Here is a 25,173-nt window from a genome sequence, read left to right on the forward strand (position 1 = left end):
AATCTTAAGCTAGCGTGGGATATCTATAGGAAAGATTAGGCTAGCGAGAGCTTTCTATATGTACACTTTAACTAAACAAAGATTTTTAAAGGAAAGCTTAAGCTAACGAGAAATTTATAAAATAAAACTTGTGAATGAAAGAGATTTTCAAAAAAATATTGAGCTAGAGATTGAAGCTTAAGCTAGGAAGAGTTTTCCATAGGAAAACTTGAGTTAGCGAAAGATTTAGAATGTAGGAAAATCTTGAACTATCGAGAAATATCTAGTTGTTCAAAGATCAAGGGTTTTTTAACTTAATCTAATGAAAAATTTTTTGCTATAAAACATGTAAATTCATAAAAATTTTAAAAATAAAGAATTTTTAAAGTGTATTTAGTTCCCAACTAGACTACATATCAAACAACTAACTGCAATATAAACTTCAAGTGCACAAAACTCTCTTCCAGAAATGCGTCCGTTTATTAGTAAGTTTTTTGTTAAATATTTTACTTGCTGTTGATGACTGATTGACGACAAGATATTTGACAGCCGCTCTAATCATGGTTGTCACATCTGTTGTTTTGAAAGAGTATTCATTTTGTCCGTCGTCTGTACTTACGTGTGGATTTTGCTTCGTGTTATGTTGAATGAATGTGCGTGCAGACTTTTATTAGATGCCACATTTTTCCAACTGTATATAAAAAGTACGGATAGATATGTATATTGTATTTGTTGTTGTTGCTATTGTTGCATTTATTTTGTTAATGACACGATGCCTGTTTTCATCAGTTGAATGAATTTTCCATTCAATTCTCCATACAAGTGACTTGAGTATTATTTGTAGTCTTATGAAGCTGATACTTTGCTCGCTCGTTTGTTAATTCTTCCCCCATGTTGTAAGTTAAACTAAATACCCTTTTCGATAAATTGTTTCGTTTTTTTTATTCTTATAAACATTTTCATTAAAATATTGTCTCTTGTGCTTGAATTGTTTTTGTTTATCTATGAAAATAATTAAAAACGATTTGTTGTACTAAATTTCTAATGAAAAGCATCACAATTAAATCGCATCGAATGAATTGAGACACATACACTCTTGTTTTAGAAAATCTGCCTTTAAAGGGAGTTCTCTTAAAACTAAAAACAATCTAAGCTGTAAATTGATATTGAGGTCATGCATCGATCATAATTTTTGTCGCACAGACACAATTTATAAGATTGTGTCATTGTTAAATGGATTTTTGACAGATGCGAATACTTTATTTGGTATAATTTCTAAAAGACCTCATTACTGATTGAATTTGGTCAGACATTTGGTCATATTTGGGTCTTTGGAATAGTCTTGTAATGTGTAATTTTTAATGACATATTTTATTTAAAAAACGTCGGTAATATGTTGCTTATTTAATTTAACTGTGATCTTATAATTCATTAGCTATTAGAAAAAATAATTCAGTTTTAAATACCGAAACTATCAATATTATGAACCAATTCAAAATTTCAGTTGTATATTATATTTAAACTGCAAAAAGTTAATAAGGCATGGCTTGCATAAACTACATATTTTATGGTATATTATAAAAAAATTTGCTCAACAAAATTTGGAAAAAGCTTAATCCGAATTAATCAAAGAATTAATCAGGCTCAATTAGATTTTTCATATATGATGTTATAAAGATTGGCCATGTTTGAGACGTTATGAGAGCGCGCATACATCGTTAATTATAAAATTATTAATTTGTTATGTCGTCCGAAAGTCTAATCTGTGAACTTAAAAATATATAAATAGAGGTTTAACTTTTATTTTTAAGTTGACGGATCGGACTTTCAGAACACATAAAAAATTTTATAAATAAAGATGTCTTTGCGCTGTTAAAACAATGGCTAAAACGGATGTTTTTGTATGTTAAACACACGATATCTCGCAACCTTGATTCTGAGACCTGATTAAGATTCCGCGCAGCTCAATCCATTAGAAAAGAATACATTGGTTTTTGGGTTAATAGTTTGTTGCCATGTATTATATGAAATGTAGGACATATATTTGAATCTTGCATCGTCCATCCTGAAATATGATAAATAGATTTGGGAAAATTGTAAAGCAGGATCACTATGATATTTAAAGAAAAATAGGAAAAAAGTTACTAATTTTTGTCTTAAAATATTAATCTTACCAAATTTAAGATTGCAAACTAAATTGTGCTTGACAAAATAAAAAAAAAAATTTGTTGAAAAGTTATTACTTATATTTATATTGAAAGATAAGCAGGGACGAAGATTTTCTTATTTTCTTTATTTTATCGATATCCATTAACTAAAATACAATTATAATAACTAGAAAGTGGTTATCTGCATTATAGAATCCTACCATTAGTTATTTCCAAGTTGTAATAATGGGCCTAAGTATAATAACCCACTAAACAATTCGTACCGACAGTCTGCACAAGTTTCCGATTTCGTATCCGAATTCCGTCAGAATTCGTTACGAAAAAGAAAGGTTGTTCGGAACTCTTTGTCTGAGGAAATTCGGAAAAATGTGCAGAGTTGTCGGTTCATGACTTCTTAAGGGTGGATAAATAAATAATAGAAACTTATAGATTATTTTTAAAATTAATAAGATTAGACCATACTACTTACATATTATATACAAAAATAGAGTTCATTATATACATACATCTATTTAAAAATATAAAATAAAGTACATTTGACAAATTTCAATTTTAGTTGGATGCTAAAGTTCTTCATGCTAAATTTTATGATCTAGATCTAATAGTTTCTCAGATTTAACTTACAAGGGATATGGCCCCTGTTATTAGCCTGCTAATTGAGTAGAGTAGAAGGGGTAAAAATCTGAGGACACAAGCATTTGCAGTTCATTACATTATACATGTCCGATATTCAATCACACATTCAGTGATAGACAAAATAGATTAATAAATTATGATTATGGGAAAAAGCGAAGAAAATTTTCGGAATTTTGATTTTCCAACGACTTTGGAATTTAAATTTGCACCACAATTTAACATTTTGTAATTTTCTAAAATATATGCAAAATGACTTGATGACAATTTGTTTTAGGTCTTAATTTCAAATAATTATTTATTAATTCATCCATCGCCTAACAGATTAGAGTATATTACGTTTTAAATAAATTTACCATTAATCTTCGTTACATGTTTGCATGTTTTGTTCTTTGTAAAATATTTAAATTTCTCTGATTCCAATGTAAATTACTATAAGCTCTATATTAAGTACACATTATTAATTACTGATCCTATTTAACGTATTCAATAACAAAATACCTGCAACAAAATAAATACGAACAAACAAATACAAATACCTGGTAAATAGTTAATTAAATTAAATAAAATTAATTATTCGCACGAATCCAAGTTAAAGGAAGTATTGCGCATAACAATATCAATCCGTTCGCTGTTCCACGTAACAATTGTTCTCAGCGATGACAGTGAGTAACAAATAAACAAGCGAACAAGATCAACAATATGAATTGGCGCCAGCCACAGACGTATTTTACAGTGGATACAACAACTTGAATAACTTGTTGAAATTAAATACAAGTGACATTTGCTTACAACACAGAAAATTTTCATTGGACATTTTTCAATAGAGCAGATTCATAATCCAAAATCAACTAAAGCTGCTAAGTGTTATTGCTTTTGTTGCCATTATAGCTGTTACTGCTGCTGGTATTGTTGCTGTTGAAAATGTTAACTTAGTGAATAATTTTTCACTTGCCACGTTGAATATGACGCTGCAAAAAACCTCAACCAACGTATTAATATTAAAGACATTTTTAACAAATATTGTACTCGTAACAATTTGCCAGCGGTGCAATTTGAAATGTCAAAATGTCATTGCTATTGGCGTCAGTGTTAAGGTTGAGCATTGCTATTGCCGCCAACGTTACCGCCATTGTTATGTTTGTTCATTGTACATTTCATGTTCAACATTTGGTACAGTGTCTATGTCAGGGATTTTTTCTTCTCTGTTGAACAGCCATTAACGCCACCACTTTTATCTCACATAAATAGATTGTTGCCTGTTTTGGAATAGTGTTAATAAATTGATATGTTTTGAATATAGTAGAGATGTTACACTTAGAGAAATACCTTATTTTAATAAAATATTTTATCTGATTTTAGAAAATTACATTTAAATTAAAATTATGATAATTATAACAAGTTAATCGAAAGAAAACAATTACAATAAGTTAATGAGAAAATAATAGACCGACTCACAAAAAATTTTGAGTTACCTCAAAATATTCGCTGTTATGTAGTATGATGTTACCCAAAATATTTTCGGTTAAGTGTTATCCATTCGTGAGCTTGACATGTTTGAAGAAAATATATTATGGGGGAGACGATTTTTCATGTTAAATTCAATATTTTACCTAACTACAAAAAAATGGTTTCCAAAATGTTTCAAGTCGATCGATGGCGGTTCGGAGGCTGGTCGCTTACAAAAAATTCCCTTTTTAGTTATTTTTTTAATTTCACAGTATTTCTTAAACCAAATATACAATATGTGGTATCATTTGAAATGTTTTTTATGTCAAGTCTAGTGCTGCTCAAAGTTTGCAATATTCTGCATACATTTTTATTTATTTTAGTGAAAAACATAATAATTTTTAAAAATTTGAAATATGAAAATTATGAGCAGACGGTTATTTATGATTAATAAATCACTAGACGCGGCTTTAAAATCCCTTCTAAACTATACCCCATATTGGAAATTTGTTTTAAAAAAATGCAAAACAAAAATTAAAAAAATAATTCTATAATACCTTTTTTAATTTGGTCCAGCTCACGAATGGTAATCGCTAGACTTCAAATATTTAAGAAAGATCTATAAATAATGCTGAGTAATATTGCTTGTTCTCGAAAGCCTTCCAATTAAGAGTAGTTATTCAATGTACATCTTCGATAGTGATGTGCTTTGTTCTAAAACTAAACTAAGGGTCATGAATAATGCAATTATCGTTAAGGCAAAAAGTTTGAGAATATAGACAACAGGGTGACGTCATACCGTCCCATTGTAATGAGTCTGGTGAGGTTATTTATGCTTAGACCACAGAATACTAAAAGCCAAGTAAATCTCTCATCCCTTGTTTTTTTTTAAGGGGGCACGGAGTAATCTCAAAAAAAGTGTTTAATACCCGAACGGTAAATACACGGTAAAATGAGCAAATAGGTCAAAAGTTACTAAAAAACCAGGTATTTTGCAACCAATTGTCAATGATGTATATTTATAACAAATTTTAAAAATTGCACTAATTTTTCGCCATATTTCAGCAATTTTAACATAGATTGTGCTTCTTTTTATAACAAACATCCCCAAACATGTGAGTTTTAAATTAGTTTAAGATTTGGGTCTTTAGAACATCAAATTTCCGTTTAAAGTTATATTTATAAATACCGCAAAAATGTATTAAAGGTATAAAAAAAAGCATTTATTTACCCGGTATCTATCCAGAATTTTTTTGCTTACTAGCTAAATACAGGGTAGAACCTAATCTATAAAGATTCGGCAATGGTGTTTGTTTTGTACTGTATTTTTCTGTATAGGACCTCATGCATAATATCTTATATAATTTTTTGATAGTTTGTATATTCACCCAAAAATTATGCTACTAATTTTAGTGATAATTGTTAAATTTTTATAGATTGTCTAAGAATCGAATAAGATCCCACTTAAAAATATAGTAAAAACTATCGGTTCATAAACTTTTCTTTTAGTGTACAATGCTAGTGTTTTTCACGTAGTACAAAAATATTTGTCGTTACCTTCCTAGTGCAATTAATTAAAGTATACGAGATTAATCGAGTCAATACAGGCAAGTGGCAGATCAAGTAAGGGTTCATACAGCAGTATGCGGAAAGAAAAAACCAAAGTTTAGACAAAATTCAAAACGAATGTGTTGCGTGTTAGTTTTATATTGTTAGTTGTCACTTATTAGAAATTATGATTAGTTGCTAATTAATATTGATTATAATTTGTTTAGTTAATGCATGCGTTTAAATAGAAAAACAACAGTATAACAACAAGCTTAATTAGAATAAATATTAACTGTTAAGTTGGTAGGTCTACTACTTGGTTACACTAGTTCTCCCTCAATTGCATATACATATGCATATAACTTTAAAAACAAGGGCTTAAAAAAACAGAGTTATTTGTCTATTTGTTTGTTTGTTTTAAATCAAATGCCGATACATGATTTATCGTTATTAACCGCATGCATTAATTGCTAATTTATGGCCAACTGTCTACAAGTTGTCACAATTTATTGCAATTTCCACCTTCTACCAACACCTCTATACTCAGACACATACACAATCCTATACACGGCAGAGTTTTAATTTGTGAAATTAATCGCTTAATCAATGAATAATTATCGTATTAGAATTAAGCCACAATTCATTTAGAGTGGGCGCCATTTAAATTAGAGTATTTGATATGCTAATCAAGGTTAATTAATACTGTCTAAGATGCGATAACGACAACAGTCTGAGAACCTAAGATAATTATCGTCATATCCTGAAATGACAATTTCGAACAAAATATGTCAACTGGATTCTATCGAATAACAATCGATAAATAAAAATTATTTTTTTCGCATTTATAATTGCTTTAAGTCATTAAACAATTACGTATGGTGTAAGTGACAATATAAAGTGAACCATATGTCATTGAGCACCTAATTATGTTAATATTTAAAATGTTGCTGTCTTATAAACTATCTACAGCAAGCATATGAGAATTTTGAACATATCTTTTTCACATCATTAGATTGAAATTGATTTCAATTTTAAAATAACTTCTAAGATTGTGAATTCCAATTCGTATTAAATTTCAACATACTTACGATAACAGAGGAATAAATTTGACATTGAAATCAATTAAGTTTGACAGGCTTTAAGAGTAATCAAAGAGTAAAAATAACTCTGAACTTGATACTAGTTAATGGAAAGTGAAAATGCTACAAATAACTTGAACTAAATTCAAAATTAAAATCTAAAAACATACAAAAATACCCCCAAATGTCTGCAGGAAAAGACAACACCAATAGCAACATATGAATAAGTAAGTAGCATGCAACAAATGTTAAAATCAACTTCAATCTCCTGACAGCAACTTACAATCTGACTTATTTTAAGTGGCAAAGATCATGTTACATACATTTCGTACTTAGACAGACAATCCTCTTAAAATGATCACGATGAGACAAATAAGTTCAAGTTCACAATCACCCAAAGTGACACCAATATACTAAGTGTGTATGCAATCATTCATTCATTCAGCTCTTTATTAATGTTCGGAAAGTCAAAAGATATTATTAAAACTAATTGATGCCACAAATCAGGCATTACAATGTAACAAATACGAAAGTGCGGGGGTGAAATAAAATAATTGATTGAAAAGGGTTTGTGTCGGTCTAATTTAATAAAATTATGTTTTGAATTCATTTCTAAGATTTGTTGAATGTTTTGTTTCTTCTTTTTTAATTTATATTTAAAATGGATTAATAGATTATTGTCTATTTTAAACAGATTTATAATAGATAAATTATGGTTTGTTAAAATATTATTTTAACGCTGTAAATACTTACATATAAATTGGAAATGTAAGAATGTGGGGTAAAATACTTCTATGTGCAACATAAATATCAAATGAAGAATTGCCAGATCAAACTAGAGTTGTTGTGTCCAGTTTAGGCACATGGTGACTTGGTTAATGGTCTGTGCGTCCATTTCTTATGAGACTAAAGAAGGAAGGGTCAGAACAAATGATTTGAAGAATTTGAACATTACTTGGGACGGAGACACTAGTCTTACCGCATTTGGGACTAGCACTGAATAATTCATATTTTTCCCTTGACTATTTCGGTGAATTCAATGCCATCCGAGAGTTATAGAAGTCGGCTTTTTCTCTGGCGAAGAGTTTTCTCGCAGTCAAACACAAGAGAAGGTCGGTATATCTCCGACTGGATCTCCTAAATTTTCCCCTATGAAAATTATTAAAAAAGCCAAATATGGGGATGATCCTCATGTAAGATTGTGAAGAAATCGATGAATCTAGATGGATGTCATCAATTAGCTGTCATAGATCGATATGGTACAGATAGAGAAATCAGTACCAATCTATGGCAGTCCTACAATGGTGCTGACTGGGTTCAGTTGGGTTGATTTCTTTTGAGTACTGCGTAACGAGCGTAGCACATAGGAAACTACTATTAACAATCGCGTGATGATCTGTTCGAAACTATTAACAATCGCGTGATGATCTGATCTTTCTCAGGACAATACTCTCTAGAAAATTTCAGACTATAAGATAATGAATTCATGCTAACATAAACTACTAAGGTTTTAAAAGTCTTCCAAGTAATGATTCTAATGATTTGGAAATCGTTGGAACTTATGCTCGGTGATATCGATTTGTAGTGACAGTTTATGTATATATTCAGTCTATACTTAAATAATTTAAATATCATTCACTGCTTTTGTTCCTAGTAGAATGTAGAAATGCTTTATGTTTGGTTCCAAAATGTTTAGGTGTATGCCATGTAATTTGTTATTTTTTTAAGAGGTTTTCTTTAAGAGGAGTCTCCGAGAGGAGTTTCACTTTATGGAGCACAACCTTTTCTAACCTATCTTAGGTTTACAACAATATTAATCAGATGGAGCAGGTGAACACTGGAGTATAGTTGAAATTTACTACTTAGATATGTTAATCACGTAATAATGGATTTAGTTTAATGTAAACAGAAATTATAAAGTAAGGATTGATTAGTACAACATCGTATTTGATTTCCTCTACATGATCCCTTTCAGAAAATACTTTTAACATTCTCAACTAGCTTAAAATTACTATAAAACAAGTCCATAAGACCAAAGTTCGTCGAAGTTCATCTTTCAAAATTTAACATAAAATTATGACACGCGCTTATATCGGACATAAGACCATAAGTTACAAATGAAAAAATACAAATTTTCTGATTAGAAACACATCTGGCATCACATTTTGTTTTCGAAACATTTGAAGTTATGTCTGTATCTTGCTGTTAAACATGAACTCCTTTTGTTCCTTCCTTCATATAAGAATTTAGCTCAAATTGTGAAATCAATATTTCATTCATAATTCATCCTCAGCACGATCTGTATGTTTTTTTCTTATTTTAAATGTGTTTGTCTAGATCATTTTGGAATATTTATGTATCATTGTAATACTTTTCTATCCTTTAGAAAGAAAAAATAGTAAAAAATTACGTATGTATGTGCATATATATGTAAGTATTTAGATTTTCTCATATGTATTACGAAAATTTGAAATCGTCTCTATTTAGTAAATACCGCATAATGTAACAATCAAACGTAGAAAATTATGGTTATATGGCTGAGGGGGCTACAGGGAGGGAGAGATATAAATGTGTATATAATAATATGTACAACTAGATACGGATGTTAGGTGTCAAAACAACTCGCACACGCGGCTTTCCAATAATATTCATATGAGGCAATAACATTTCATGCCCTGTCGATTACTTAGAATTTAACATCAAAATTTATGTGAAAATTGTCTGAAAAAGGCTGCAACAACTCCACCATCTATCTATGCATCTCCTCCAACCACTAGTACTTCAATAATAATACATACTGAGAAAGAAGTATTAGTGCTTCATAAAATTTGTTTTTCAAGTATCAAATATTCGTAGTCAAAGTCAAAGGTGTGTTTATATTTTGTATTAGTTAGTCTCTATCAATTCAAAGGAAGACGACATTCATACATGAACCCAATACTTTTCAACTCAATTGCCCAATTGCTATACAATTGATGCATGCGTAACTATATTCCTTTGTATGTCTTCTAGTTGTTGCAAGGTGATTGCTTGCAGCATGTGTGTTTAGTGAGTGCTGCTTTCTGCGCCACTGCTTGCCATTGTTAATTACATTATTATGAGGTTTTCTTTGCAAGTCATCCTTAACTTAAACTCCAAATGAATGAAAGTACGACTGATGAAAAGGGTGTCTCCAGTTGCTGTAAACATTGTTTCTTGTTATTGGTTTTTATTTCAGTGTAAAACAATGTGACAAGTTGTGTTTGTGATTTAAACATTAGTTAAACATGCTAAGAAAAAACATGGAACTATAGAATGAACACAAAGAAAATGTTAGACTTTTAAATGTTTTGATTTTTAATAGGTTAATATTTATCTTTGAATATTCCAACTGATATGAGTATGACCTTATAGTCATAAATTTCAGTTCTTATGATATGACATTTTCAAAATAATAAGTTCATGGACTGTATATGAAATATATACCGGGCAATACTACAGACAATACTATAGAGTAGACTATAGACTAAACTGTAGACTAGACAATAAACTAGTCTAAGGGCTAGACTATACTATAGACTAGACTAAACTATAAATTAGCTATAGACTAGACTATAGACTTAACTATAGATTAGCTATAGACTAGACTATAGACTAAACTATAGACAAGGCTATAGACTAGACTATAGACGAGACTATAGAGTAGACTACAGGCTAGAATTTAGACTAGACTAGACTAGGACGACGCCTTTTGAAAATGGTTAAGATAGGTCCTTTATTTCACCTAGGCTCAATACAACTGAACCTCTAAAAAGGGCTTGAAAACCTTGTAATCAAACTACAATTTGCAATTTTGGAGATAATGAAATTTGGCATATGATCTTCTATTGTACCGTAGACAAAGCCTATTGAAAATGGTTAACATTGGTCCATTATTTCACCTAGCCCCTTACAACTAAACCCGCCGAATAGGGCTTTTAAGTTCATAATTATATTTAAAATACTCGTATCTCGACAAAAAGCTGCAAAAAAAAAATTCTATACTAGCCTTGATGACCCACATGAACTCATTTGATCCTAGACCCTATAAAAATTCTCCTTCAAAATTCGGCTTAAATGTCCACAGTTTTATCCAATAAATGGCTTGAGTATATCTGCGGCAAGGTACAATTCAACTTTAATGTTTTATTATGAAAACTAAATCACATTTTGCTTTTTGTAACAGGTGTAGGGTATTATATGGTCGGCCTCGCCCGACTATAATTTCTTACCTTTATTTTTCATTTATTTTTTTTCTAATTTTTATATTTTGCCTCAAAATTTTTCGGCTTGGGCCGCCAAATTGTGCAACAAAACTTAGAAGCGTAACATCTCCGTGTATACTCTTTCACTTAAACATATTAAGAATGTTGAAATATTTTATTTACTACAAAGGAAAAAAGAGTTCCTTGCGTGGCGCTAACGTATGTATGTGAGCCCAACTTGCAACGTGTATCTGTTTAACATTAAACGAGATACTGTTCAATTATTTGACTTTTTCTTGTAAATATTATTGCTGTTTGTAAAAAGGGTTTTAAATTCCACAATATTTGAGGTGCCATTAGATGAGCGCATTTGTTTGTATTTAATTTGTTTTCAATTGTTAATTTTAGTAAAACGCTAATTATTGACATTATTAACAAAAGCATTATATGGAGTACCGGATGTGTGTTATTGTATTTCCTTGAAAAAAGTCTATACTTATGATTTGATTATTTAGGAGTCGAAGAAAATTCCTGAAAATTCTTTGTATGAACATAATATACCAAGAAGTGGCGTTCAAATATCCAGTTTCCCACAAACTAAGAGCCACGATATTTTGACATTGAAATGATTGTTTACAAAAAAGGTTAAAATAAATATTAAATACTCATATCGTATATTTATTTAAAGACTGTGTTAGCTTAAAATTCTTTGTATCAGTTTAAAAAATCGGACCATACATTTAGAAAAGTGATTTTTCACATATTTTGAGATATTTATACATGTAATAAAAATCATGAGATTTTTCTAAAAATTCGATCGAGAGAAATTTAAGTGATCCCATCTATATATATAAAAATTAATATGTGTTTGTATGTATGTATGCATGTTTGTTTGGACTTTATAGACTACTAAATGGCTGGACCGATTTTCCTGAAAATTTCACAGTGTCTTCCTGTGTATCTGGATGGAACTAAAGGCTACATTTTTTTTAAATTAGGCAAAGTGCCACGCCCACATTCAAAATAAGTATTAAAAGTCGCATATTTCAGAAACTAAAAGGGTAAGGGTCCTCAATTTTTTTATGGACAACTTTGACATCCATATTTTGGGAAAATGGGCGGAATGGCTATAGTGGGCGTGGCACTTCCATATGAAGAATATATAACAGATAGAGCCCTAGAATTTTGTAGGAACCACTTTAGTGTCAATTAGATTATTTAATGGAAAAAGCGGGCGGACTAGAAGTAGGGGGCGTTGCAGCCCCTATATGAATAAAATATACAAAAAATCGTTCATCTGAGAAACTAATAAACTAAATTAATCAAACTCATGTCAACCGGAATCTATGTTTAATGAATTCCCTTCGACATATAGTAAACTAATATTGGGGGAAGAGGCGGCTCAAACAGAGATAATTATTATAATTGGCATGATCAAGGAAACAATAAAGAGTTTTCCACCATATATATGTAGCTGCAGGACTGGATGGTATTATCAGCAACAAGTATTTAGCGGAACACAGGATGGAATTTTGTCGAAAAAGACTGTCTACTATACAGACGATGTGGTAATACTTTTAAGAAGATCTGAAGGGGCTCTGAATACGATCTTAATATGGGCAAAACTGGATGGGCAGACTGATATCTGTCTCATTACAAGGTTGCTTGGGTATAAGCAATATATTCCACCCAGCTCAAGTTAAATCTGAGACCGCATTGGATTGTATGAAAGCTCTATCCTGATATAACGTTTGCGCAATATAGGCACAGGCCACTCGGGAATAGTCACAAACGAGAGATCCATTTACATGCTTTGAAGGGACAAAAGCTCGAGTTAGTTAACCTAATTAAGAAAAACCCATTATAAATACTCTCAGAATAATAAAACTGTGTTTAGTACCAAGAGGTGATTCTTACGAAAGACGCCTCCTCAAAATCTGAGGTTAATGTGTGAAAAGTCAATGGAATCTAGAGCATATGAAATGATTCTGAAATTCGTATGTACTTACTTTGCTGTGGTCAGGCTTTCGTCGAAATCAAACTATTCCTTAATGAACACCGAATTAAAAATTTCTAGGAAATACGTCTAGGAAATCGGAAAAATATGGAATAACTAAAGACAAACCAATTTGCATAATCCCATTTGTAAATACCCTTAATATTTGTTTGTCAATAATAAAACTTGCATATCTTTCATTTCAAATAAAAAAAGTAAACGAAGAAAACTTGAACAAATAGTTTAACATTTTTCACTTTCAAATGCGGCGGCAAAGATAAAATATCTTCTAAAAGTTATTGCATTTTTGCCGAAGAAAAAACTTTACTTTAAACGTTCATTACATGTAAAAAATTTACATAATTATACCATGTTTAAATATGTAATAATGCACACATACAGACATACAAAATAGTTTAATTTACATAACTTAAATAGGCGAAAGAAAATGAAAAGTGTTGCATGATCGCAAGTTAAAATTTTTAGCTTTAATAAAAAATAATAAAATTAGAAAAATAATGTTACGAGCGAGAGGACATAAATCTAAATAAAAAGATTTTAAGATTGAGTTGCAGAAATTGTAACAACTTTATAATGGCTGGAACAGGCAAACAAAGGGCTGGCTGGTTAACCAGTTTATTATTAGCTTACGAAGCCAAAGAACAAACCTTAAAGGTAATAAAAATGAAAAAAATAAGCAGAATAAAAAAATTAAAATGTCTATAAACAAGTGAAAATAATCGCCAAAAACAAATCGCCTTGAAATTTTTTATTTATTTATTATTTATGAACCCGCAATTTAAAGGAGTTCGGTTGAAGTTGGTTGCATTTACTTGAATATTAGAGGAAGGCGCTAAATTTCTTTAGTTTGTTTTCATGTTGCAAACATACATACTTAGTACAACATGAAACATAGTTTTTTCTTTTCATTTTTCGACAAACAAACAACAACAACAACGTTTTTAACAAGCCAAAAGGTAAACATTACAATTCTTTGAAATAATCACAAAAAGGTGTTTGTTGCACCATATGTACAGAAAAACGGACAGACGGATGGATGGATATACAGACATACCGACATAGTGTTAACACAAGTACTCCCATATACATTAATGTACTCATATGAACGTATGTGGCATGTTGATGCTGGAATAATGTTTTATGTACAACGTACTACGTAGTCAGTCATTTAGTTTTAAGGTGATCGTTCACACTTATCCATTAGAAGCCTTGATAGATGTTATGCCAAAATTGTTTATGATGGTTTATAAACAAAAAACCAAGGAGAAAGAAAAAAACAACTCCAACCAACCCATCGCTGGCAACAACTCATGTATCATCATCATGCATCATTGATTTGGACATATTGGCGGTATGTGCAACACATACTATATCGATCTTGTTGTTTTTGTATAAATTTCAAGATATTTTTTATATATTTATGCAGATGATGATAATGACGATGAGAATAGAGTGTTGATGATGATGGCGATGTGTGAAAAATGAAGGCAGTTTTTTTTGGTAAGATCATGGCTCTTGGCCAATCAATGTATGCATTTAGATTTTACCGAAAAAAATCCAACTGTTTTGGCCAAAAACTAACAATATTTAAATAAATCTTGTTAGTAATATTAAATACATCAATGTTGATTTTTTAGAATATTCTTAGTACGAGGGTAGTAGAAAAATTATTCGTTTCTTTAGGACCATTGTGTTTGAATAGTGAGTGGTTAATGTTTTAATAACTGATTTCGTTTGGCATTGAAAATGTGCAATATTGTTCCACGTTACTCACATATAATGTGCCCTTCAGAGAATGATTTTAACGTACATTACTGGCTTGAAAATAAGTATAGCTATAGAGTTCAGTATACAGAATTTAGTTTAGTTCAAATCCAAATGTCTCCAGCAAAAATAAGGAACTTCGGTTATTGTTGCTGGTTCTCTCCGAGTTTTAGGAAAATGTGTATATAATTGACACTACCTTCCATATAAGGTCTGCTTTAGGAAATGACTTTTGACGCTCAATGCTACCGAATTTTATAAGCATCGATACATACCTTGTCCTTATCTCCATATAAGGTGTCCTTCAGAAAATTACTGACAATGACGAGTGCAGCCATGAAATTCCACACAAATAAGTTTCTTACAAGACAAAATCTTTATATCAAATTGTATTGATCGCACATATATATTTATGGATTTAAAATTGTACAAAAATATTAGCTTTAAAATCCAATACTTAATGCCTATTAAAAATATCACCATGATGTTTGTAGGGAAGAAATTATTTTACGGCATACGGTTTGATGGTGGATAAAATTTGGCATAACGGTTAATTCTGCTCTGCTTGTCTCAAATGGTTTTGCGATTGTCAGGTTATTAGTCGATAATACTTAGATACAAATATAAGATCGGGACTCATGATTTTATGTTTTATTTTTATGTTCAGCAAACCCTTCATTTTAAGAGTACATGGAAAAGGATATTATATGATATTAATATTGCATAGAATATATTTCGGTAAGAATATGATGCCTTTTGGATAAAAATTTCAATGAATTCAAGGTGTCAGATCTTGTAATGTGGAATATTTTTTAAAATGGATAATGATATAGATATTAAACTTTTTCGTTATCAGAACACTGATGAACGTCTTCATTTATGTATTCATTATCGAGTTTTCATTGATCCATTCGTTTTCTTATTTTAATTTAAATAAAATCTACTAAATTTTTTAAATCGATTGCACGAATCTCGCACTTTTAAATTAATTAACATTTAATATAACAGGTTAAAATTACCAGGTGAATATTATATATTTATTTAATATTTTTTCATTTGCAATAACATTTGTTTACCTAAGTAAATTCTGTATACATATTGCCACATGAATGAATGCATTAATGTACTTGTATAGTTAAGTTGCATCAGCACTTTCATTGGTATTCCAATGTTGTCGTCTTTTTTACTAGAGTAGTTGTTCCAAATATTTGTATTTGTAACTTCCTGTTTTATAGCGTCTACTACTATCATTTTATTTGCGCGTTCTTTTTTTCTTGTATGCCTCAGACAACGGCACAGTTTGTCGTTTGGTTTTTTTTACGTTTTGTATTTTTTTCGGACTTGGACCTTAGACACAGAGCAAGCAGCAAGGTGAATCGTCTAAATTGGCAAATTCTCGTACGACTAATGAAAATGAAATAAATTAGTTTTTCATGTTTGTATTGTCAGTTATCACCGCAAAATGCTTGTTTTCTATCAGAGTATTTTCTACTATGTTGTTGTAAGTTTTGCAATTATGTAACGGTTAAGTGTGTTCTGGGAAGTGTCCTTAAAGACACTGCTCCATTTTGTAATATTAAAAAAGAATTATAATTTTATATAGGGGATTAACTATCATCTTAATAAACCAAATTATCATCTGGTTTATTTTGTCATATGAAATCCAAAAAGGCTAAAGTTACAAAAAAATCAAAATCGACTTTTTAATTGATTATGATGCACCGTATCAAAATACATGTTCCTACAATTAAAATCAACGCCCCTATCAAAGAAATTCTAAAAGGTTATGTTCTAAATTTAACTTCAACTTCATGAAAATTTTAAAATACTTTTGAATTTTTAACTTCGAAAATGTAAAATGTTATAAGTTGGAATTAAATGAAACAAAAATTTCACTTTAAGCGAATCCTTGTAATTTAGAGATTATTTTATCAGTTTTAAAATTTTTTCAAACAAAAATTCCAATTTCATAATATCTTTATGAAAACAAAGAATGCTTATGTCTTCCATGTTTCGGCCTATTTTCAGAAAAATCTAAATTCTCAAGGGCGTATTTTTCATATCTCCGTAAGTAAAACATAAATAAATAATAATTTGTCAATAAAAAAGGCTTGACTTGAGAAAATTTTGAACATTTTTGCTTTATTTATCATTTAAGACGGTTTTTTGCTTCTCCTGAAAAATTTGTTTAATGTGGCTTTTTGGATTTGTAGATTCAGAGGCACTGAATAGTTTTTTATGGAAAATTAATATTAGAAATACAAATTGCTACTACGACTGGAATAGTATTTAAATCTTAAACAACAATATTACAAGTTCTTAACACTAGTTCTTTCTCAAAATCAGTTCCAAAGTGACAATTTCGAATAAAAATTGTTGGTATCTATGCCTATTCGGGGGCACGTATGAATGGGAGCTCCTTTCCTCCTTTCAACCTTTTTCCGATTTCAAACAATTCAAATTCTTTTAGCCTCATGTAACTTAGCATATCTTAATGGAGGCTATGTAATATTTGAAATATGTGAATATAATACTCTTACTTATTTAAAACACACTCTTACTTAAATAATAAATTATTTCTATTGTTGCTTTGAATACTTCCCATTACAAAAGTTTATTTACCAGGCTAGTCCTGCAATGACAATTTTACTTTTATCTTTAAATAAATGAGAGAATTTTTAAGTCACACACAAACTACATTTGTCGGCCACAAATTTATTCTATTGAATCGTAATGAAAGTTGTGTTGTGTTGGTGTATCAGACACCTGAAAAGAAAATATTGCAGCACATAAAGTCCTGCTCTATGAATGTTGCAGCACATGTTATTTATAACTTTACTCTAGTTCACGTGCGTGCTCGTAATTTGCAATCAATTTGGCAAAGTAATTGCCATTAGAAAAAGATATAGAAATTCTGGAATTCAAATAATCTCATACATACATGAATACCTACTCATGCAGTGTTTTTTACAGGATGCAGGAAAACAATGTCGACTTTGTTCAAAAAAATTGAATTTCTTCTTTTCTCCATTTCATTTGTAATCAGATCAAAAACACGTAAAAGGGAAATTTAACTTTTTTTATATTTTTATTCAAATTTTAAGATATTTGTTTGTATTGTAAGTATCCCAGCAAAAACATGGTAGGATATTTTTCATTATTACCTTATTTTTTGTTGTGTTTAAAAACTACAATATATGAATTACGAGGTTGGTTACTAGAGTGACTATAAAAAGTCAATGTTAGAATCTTGTTCGTCTAAACCCCACAAAACGATTACCCTTTCCAGATATTTATATATCAGAAATTTGCCGCTTGTCGCTCAAAGTTTAATAAAATAAATTTTTTTTGACCTAAAACATATGGAGCTGTTGTCATTTTAAATATAAATGCAATGTTCGGCTATCTCAATATCTGGAAACGGGAATCGTTTATGGTGAGTTAAAAGTAATTAACTCAGCACTGGCCCTTTGTGTTTCTTACACGCAGGTTGCAATTTTTGTACATTGAACTTCCGGTCCATGTACAAGCACTTTGATCAAGTACTCGAGCTATCTAATCTCTTGCCATATTAGTCACACTACTATGGCTCTGTTGTTTCGGCAACAGCACCTAGAAGGGACGTAATTGGTAGTCCGCAACATGGATCATATTAATTGACAAGACTTTATTTCAGTAGTCACAGAGGCCCACTGCGATAAGTTGAGCATACTCAGCAATGTAGGAAAATTGCTAAATAAATCAAAGAGAGGGCAGTGATCCTTCCACTCCGCCACTCCATCCTTCAAATACATCAGTTATTCCATTCTCTATATAGAATGCAAGTAGACAACAGGAAAAACATCAGAAACTTCTGAAAAACTCCACCTTGTATACCCAATCTTTTCATTATTAGCTTAAATCCAACATTTTATTAATCCACAATCATGCTCTGTAATTCGTACAGCCCCAGCATCTAGTAACGATAACAGAAATATATCATGGAAATCATATTCAACATGTATCAGTTACCAAGCACCCTCTTCCCGCGATTTGGATTTTAACCACAGCCACTACGTGGATCCCGAAGGAACCTGGACCAACTCGACATAGTTCTGCGGGCAACTAGCCACTTGTAGTACCTGTTTTCAATCTATGCAAGTACAGGCAGTAGACTGTCAACACCAATTTATAGTCCCGGAAGACCATAGGTATTGGTAGCACCTATCAACCCCCGGATTGCAATGATACCACTCTAGTGCCGTTATTGCTAAAATATCGTAACTGAAATAGGCTAGGCCTTAACGAGCCGCGGATCTAACTCGAGGATTTTGGGGCGGGAACTTTTGTATTTTTTTCACTTATTTTCTTTTTTCCTCTTTCCATCATTCGTATATTTTGTATAAAAAATTTTACTCACTATAAAAGTTTTTATTGGGATACACATTGTGGAATTAGTTCAACTATATATGAAGTAATAATGTATCTGTAGTGAATAAGAATGTTTATGAAAAATCGTGGAATTTGAATTCGTTTGTCGGTTTAATCAATCAATTTCAATGAATATAAATAATTTAAATCTATAACTTTATCGTTATGAATGAACTAAATCTGTAGTAATCGCATTAGGACTAATGGCGACTAAAATTATAAACTTAAAAGCAGAATTTTCAAAGAATTGTTATTAAAATTTCCTAAAAGACATAAGACAATTTTTGAAAAAAACACATTCTTTAACAAACTGCTTGAGGAAATAATCAAATTATACTGGCGTTAGCAAAAATCATATTTTTTGTTGATGATGCTGGTGGTGGTGATGATGGTTATGGTGGCATTGACCATCATGAATGTGTTTAATTCCAATTGAAATTGTACATACACGTTATTCTTTGGTGAGTTGCTACTCAAGTGTCTTTGGCAACTTCACAACTCCAGTCGGCCCTTTATCTTCAGCTCTGTTGTGTTTGGTTTTCGCTTTAGTGTTATTTAGCCACTTATGTTATTTAGATGGCGTTGCTGATATTGTCACTGATTCATCAGTAGATAAAAAGATTTGACTTCGTTCTTTATTTTCCCTTCTGCTTTTTTAATACTATAATTGGATAGTTTTTGCTGCATTTTTCTTATGTAATAAATCCATTCACCCTTTTGAAGTGAATCGAAGGAATGACAGATAGCAGAGTGCACAGAATTATGAAATATCAAGTGTGGGTATAAATTTTCAAACTAAGCTGAGGGCTTCTTTTTGATTTATTTAATGAAATTTATGTTGTTTATTATATATATGTTTTTTTTTCAAGCTTAAAATCTAAACAAAGTATTTGAAAATAAATAAACTACTTAAATAGGAACTTTTATTTTATAAACTAAAAAATTATTGCACATATCTATTGTTATTGAAAAGGGGTTTTGGTGGTACCCAATGTTTACCTAATGCCTTGTCACGGGCTTTATCCTTCAAAACTTTACCGCTGCCTGTTTTGGGTAAATCATCTAAAAAGAAGACTCCACAGTGCAATTGCTTATGAGAGACCACTAAACGTTTGGCTACATATTCTACAATATCTTGTTCACTCAGTTTACTGCCTTCGACCTTTACTACCGCAGCAGCAGCTGCATCACCATCCACATCATTCCAGAGGCCGAAAACACAAACTTCTATAACATCTGGCAACTCGGCTACACATTGTTCGATTTCATGTGGCCAATATTGCATGCCATGGAATTTTAGCGAATCACATTTACGATCCACAATATATAAATAATTGTCCTTATCGAAGTAACCCATATCGCCAGTGTGGAACCAACCTTGATAATCTTGCATGCGTTTTGTTTCCGAAGGATTTCCATAGTAACCATTCCAGTTTTTGCCGGTATGTACTAGAATTTCACCCATTTCGCCATGACCCAAACTACGATCATTCTCATCCAAAATTTTCACTTTAACACCAGGTACTATTTTGCCTGAACTATTAGGATGACTGACACCCATATTAGCGGCTACACCTCCACACTCAGTTAAGGCATAGCCATAGGATATAAAACCATTCGTTAGGTAATCTTGCATTTTTAATAAAGTGGTAACTGGACAATTGCCACCGGTCATACTTATAAATCTAACACTGGCTAACTTTTTCTTAGATAAATCGGAACATTTTACCAAAGTTATTAAACATCTGGGAGTTAGAGTTAGTAGGGTCACTTGATATTTATATATCAATTCTAATAAATACTCTGGCGAATAAGGTTTATCTGTTATGACGCGCGTTGAACCATGACCACAAGAAAAGAGCATATTAAACATGCCTGAGGAGACATCAATGGTGCTAAAGGAGAGTAATACATCTTGGCCAGTGACAAATCTATAAAAATATAAAATATATAAAAATTTTTATTCATACATAAGTCATTTAAATTAGGAGACTTACCCGAAATCAAAGTGACATGAAGAGTTAGAAATGCATACATTTTTTGGCATTCCAGTTGTTCCAGATGTACAAAGAATTGCTACTGTTTGATCGCCGCCAAGTTTAAGAGTTTCTGGACTGCAAATAAATAGGATATGAAATTATATTTGGCACTTTTTTGGACTTGTAATGCAGTAATAATAGATATAAATTTAATATTACATGCGATTAACTGAAATCAATTTTTATTGCTTTGTAGGACAAACATACGTTGAACAGTGATAAGTTAATTTATTAGCATTTTAACATGTGACATTTTCTCCTGATTATATAGCGTAAACCGAATTTAAGGTATAGTCATAAATTGAAAATCTTTCAGACGACAATTTAAAAATACTATTTCAAACTTTTAGCATTTTTTTTAACTAATTTTAAAATGTTAAGAAAATCTCCTTGTTACTTATATGCAATAAAAAATTAAATAAAAAAAATATTAAAAAATTGGTAACATTATGTAATGTTGCGGGTTGATATTTAAAAATTACGAAAACAATCGATCCAAAATTTATTACAGCCCCTATATAAAACTTAAAATTTTTTGAAATTTATTTTTAATTGTAACTTTGTCAAAAACATTGTTATCACTACAAAATGTTTTACATGTAAATATAATATGAACAGAAATCATACTAGTAGTGTAGATCTATATCGGTTTACTATTGGTCATAGCTCCCATCTTTGTAGCTAGATAATATTGACATAAAATTAAAACTGCTCTTAAAAATCGGCAAAATCGGTAAAATATTTTTAAAATCGTCAAAAAATAGGAGAAATAAAAATATCTGGTTTATTATTATAGAAATTTTAGAATATCACATCTAATTGGGTTTTGTATCGACAAAGTCTCGTGCATGTGCGTGCAAAATTTTCTCCAAGCCATTTTTTACAAAGCCAAATTTACATTTTAAAATCTATTTATTGGAATTATAATTGAAAACTATAGGCTATTCATATTCAAAATTTTATTTTGATTGGAAAATTCGTTTTGTAGATATCAACGATTGTAAATTGTTCGAATTTGATAGGATCAACCTTTGTTTTCGATAATAGTTAGTTGTTTATTTGTAAACAACGATAATTATTAAGAGCGAAATCCGATCTTCAGCCGGAGTGCTGTATGTGATACAAATCTTTTTCAGAAGCATTTCCTGAAATTTCGGGCATTTTTCTAAAAGATTTTATAACATTTTGCATTAGAATCTATGGAATAACACTTCGGAGCTCATAATATGTATTGTATTTTTACAAACATCAGTGTAACTTTATTTTGTATTATCATATATAATACTGCCAACTTTAGTTATGATCTCTTGGATGCATGTACCAGATAAACATAAACATAATCAGGTTAATTAATGTTAATTTAATTTAATTTTTTTATTTGATGAGAATTTTTAGAAAAGTAGATGTTTCAATTTTCCAAATTATGTAAGAAAATCTGATGTAAATATGTAATTTCATATAATCGGCATTTAGTAGAAAAAATCGGCAAATCTGTCATTTTTATGGTCGAAATCGGCAAAATGCTGATAAATCAGCAAATCTGGTAACAGTGGGTCCCATAAAAGTCCCACTTTTGAAAATCACTTAAACCCGCATATTTCATTCATAAATAAAGATATCGGAATAAAATTCGGCATGAATATATTGTATGTATCAATCACTGAACGACTTTTTTCCGAATCGGTCCACATTTGGTCTTAGCTCTCATATAAGATCCACTTCCTAAAATCACTTAAACGCCCATTTTTCATTTATAATTAAGGCTATCGAGATAAAATTCAACAGGGATAACAAAACATATTACGTTTTGTGTATGTTTGATACTTAAAATCACTTAAACACACATTTTTCACCAAGCCATCGTGAATATAGAGGTTAATATCGTTAAATAATTTGTTAGCCAATTTTTATGAATTATCATTTAAATATATCTGTACTCTAGCGACTTTAAAACCTAAATATTTTTAAACAACAACAAAAAATTAATTCAATTATATTACACCAAAAAGTTTAAAATCAAATACAAACTTATCTAAAAAATTCTCTGCATTTAATTTTATTACCCCTGGAAACAATTGTGTATGATAAGGTTTAACCTCCAATCAATTATTAAAAATGCGAGCAATAATGATATCGCAAACCCCGCATATTTGAAATAGACTTGACTAGACATTCATTTACTACTTACACATAAAATAATTCGGCATTTGTTGGTTCAAGAAGATTTTCTATTTTTGGCAAATCCATACGGTGATCTTTCATTGTATAGACTTTGGCTTTTAAAATTTTCGAAATTGTTGCCACATTCAGGTAAACGCTACCATCGCAAAAGATTATTTTTGGTCGGGTGTTTTGAAACAATTGTTTTACAGTGGCTAAAACGAAAATAGAATTTGATAAGAATTAACATACTAAACAAATGAAATTTGTAAAAGCAAAATACCTTCATCATTTTGATGATTAATAGCATGAAATGGTGTACAATTTAAAAGACAACCTAAGACCAAAGGCATCATGTAGGTGGTATTGGCTCCCACAATACCCACTACATCGTCTTGTTTTAAGCCCATCGTTTTGAAATGTTGGGCAATACGTATACCAAATGTTATAGCTTCAGAGTTAGTTAAAGCAGTGCCCTCTGTATCGGAAATCTAAGAAACAAAAAACTTTTCATTGCAAAACAAAAAACAAAGAAAATTTATCAAAAAGTATTGAAATTACCTGACATATATTTTTGGGATTATTCCTCATAAATGCAAATAATATTTTGCCAATAGAACAGTCGGCATCAAAGAAATTCGTCGCTTTTGGGCCACTCCATATTTTTGTGTATTTATCGAATTGTATATTAAAACGTTCCATTTGTGTATTTATTTGAATCCGTTTATAAAAAATAGTGTTTCGCTCACGAGTCGTTTAGCCCAACTGTTTAATTGTTTAATGGCCATTATATTCCAAAATTCTATTGATATGGAAGGGAGAGTAGTGAATTAATTGATAACAACGTTTTTAGTTTTTATAGAGAGAATTTGAGTATGAAAATTATCACATTATTCTGATAATTTTTCTATTCTCATGTAAACGTCATTTTATGGCCAAAGGCTAGTGATTTTTTGTTTTGAAATTTATCTATGCAAATATTTAGATAAGGCAAAAAATTAAAAAAAAATTTAATGTAATTTTATTGATTTATAATTTTTTGTTTAAATGGTCAACACTTTGTAGATTCGAGTTATTCAGACTTTTGACTATCAGTCGAAATTTAGGTCTTAGTTGGAGAATAACTTTCGCGTCATCGTCATTATATCTTTAGAACGATCAGGCTTGTATTTGTTGCCAAGCTCTAGACATAATTGCGCCCACCTACACCAATTGAGTGTATTATTCCCTATAAATGTTTTCAAAGTTATGCGTTGTTGGCATTAATTGTTTAATTTAACTCGTTTAGATTTTGATTAATTAAATTGGTTGAGCCCAAATACTGCCATTGATTAATGTTTATACCCTACACCACTTTAGTGGGGAGGGTATATTGGGTTTATGCTGATGTTTGTAACATACAAAAATATATGTCCTATAGCCGGCAAAGTGGCTGTCCATATTGTAACATACAAATGATGATGTTTGTAACACATAAAAAAATTTGTCCAATACCCACCGATCGATCATTTTTTGAGTCGATTAAGACATGTCCGTCCCTCCGTCTGTCCGCTTGGCTGTCCATGTAAACCTTGTGCGCAAGGTACAGGCCGCAATTTTCAAGATAATTTGATGAAATTTGGACCAAGCATGATTTTTAGCACAGGGTCGAAGAATATTGAAAATGGTTGAAATCGGTCAATTATTTCACCTAACCCCATCCAT

At 30.7% G+C, this 25,173-nt stretch overlaps 1 protein-coding gene across 1 annotated transcript; it reads right to left on the reverse strand.

Moving 5' to 3' along the window:
* Nucleotides 1-20,213: 20,213 nt before the first annotated feature.
* LOC111676169 (4-coumarate-CoA ligase 1) lies at nucleotides 20,214-24,171 on the reverse strand. The gene is made up of 5 exons (XM_023437090.2): nucleotides 24,031-24,171; nucleotides 23,753-23,960; nucleotides 23,498-23,684; nucleotides 21,268-21,384; nucleotides 20,214-21,201 (listed from the first exon to the last, which is right to left on the reverse strand). Exons 1-5 carry the CDS (start codon nucleotides 24,169-24,171, stop codon nucleotides 20,214-20,216), a joined length of 1,641 nt encoding a protein of 546 aa, XP_023292858.2.
* Nucleotides 24,172-25,173: the final 1,002 nt, after the last annotated feature.

Source organism: Lucilia cuprina, chromosome 4 (assembly GCF_022045245.1).
Source record: "Lucilia cuprina isolate Lc7/37 chromosome 4, ASM2204524v1, whole genome shotgun sequence".
Taxonomy (NCBI): domain Eukaryota; kingdom Metazoa; phylum Arthropoda; class Insecta; order Diptera; family Calliphoridae; genus Lucilia; species Lucilia cuprina.

What these genes read in the sequence shown, in the direction of transcription:
- LOC111676169 (XM_023437090.2), bottom strand. Translation starts at nt 24,171, where the DNA reads ATGGAACGTTTTAATATACAATTCGATAAATACACAAAAATATGGAGT. An exon ending in ATCCCAAAAATATATGTCAG is followed by an intron (nt 23,961 to 24,030) that starts GTAATTTCAATA and finishes TTTGTTTCTTAG; the next exon opens with ATTTCCGATACAGAGGGCAC. An exon ending in TCATGTCACTTTGATTTCGG is followed by an intron (nt 21,202 to 21,267) that starts GTAAGTCTCCTA and finishes ATATTTTTATAG; the next exon opens with ATTTGTCACTGGCCAAGATG.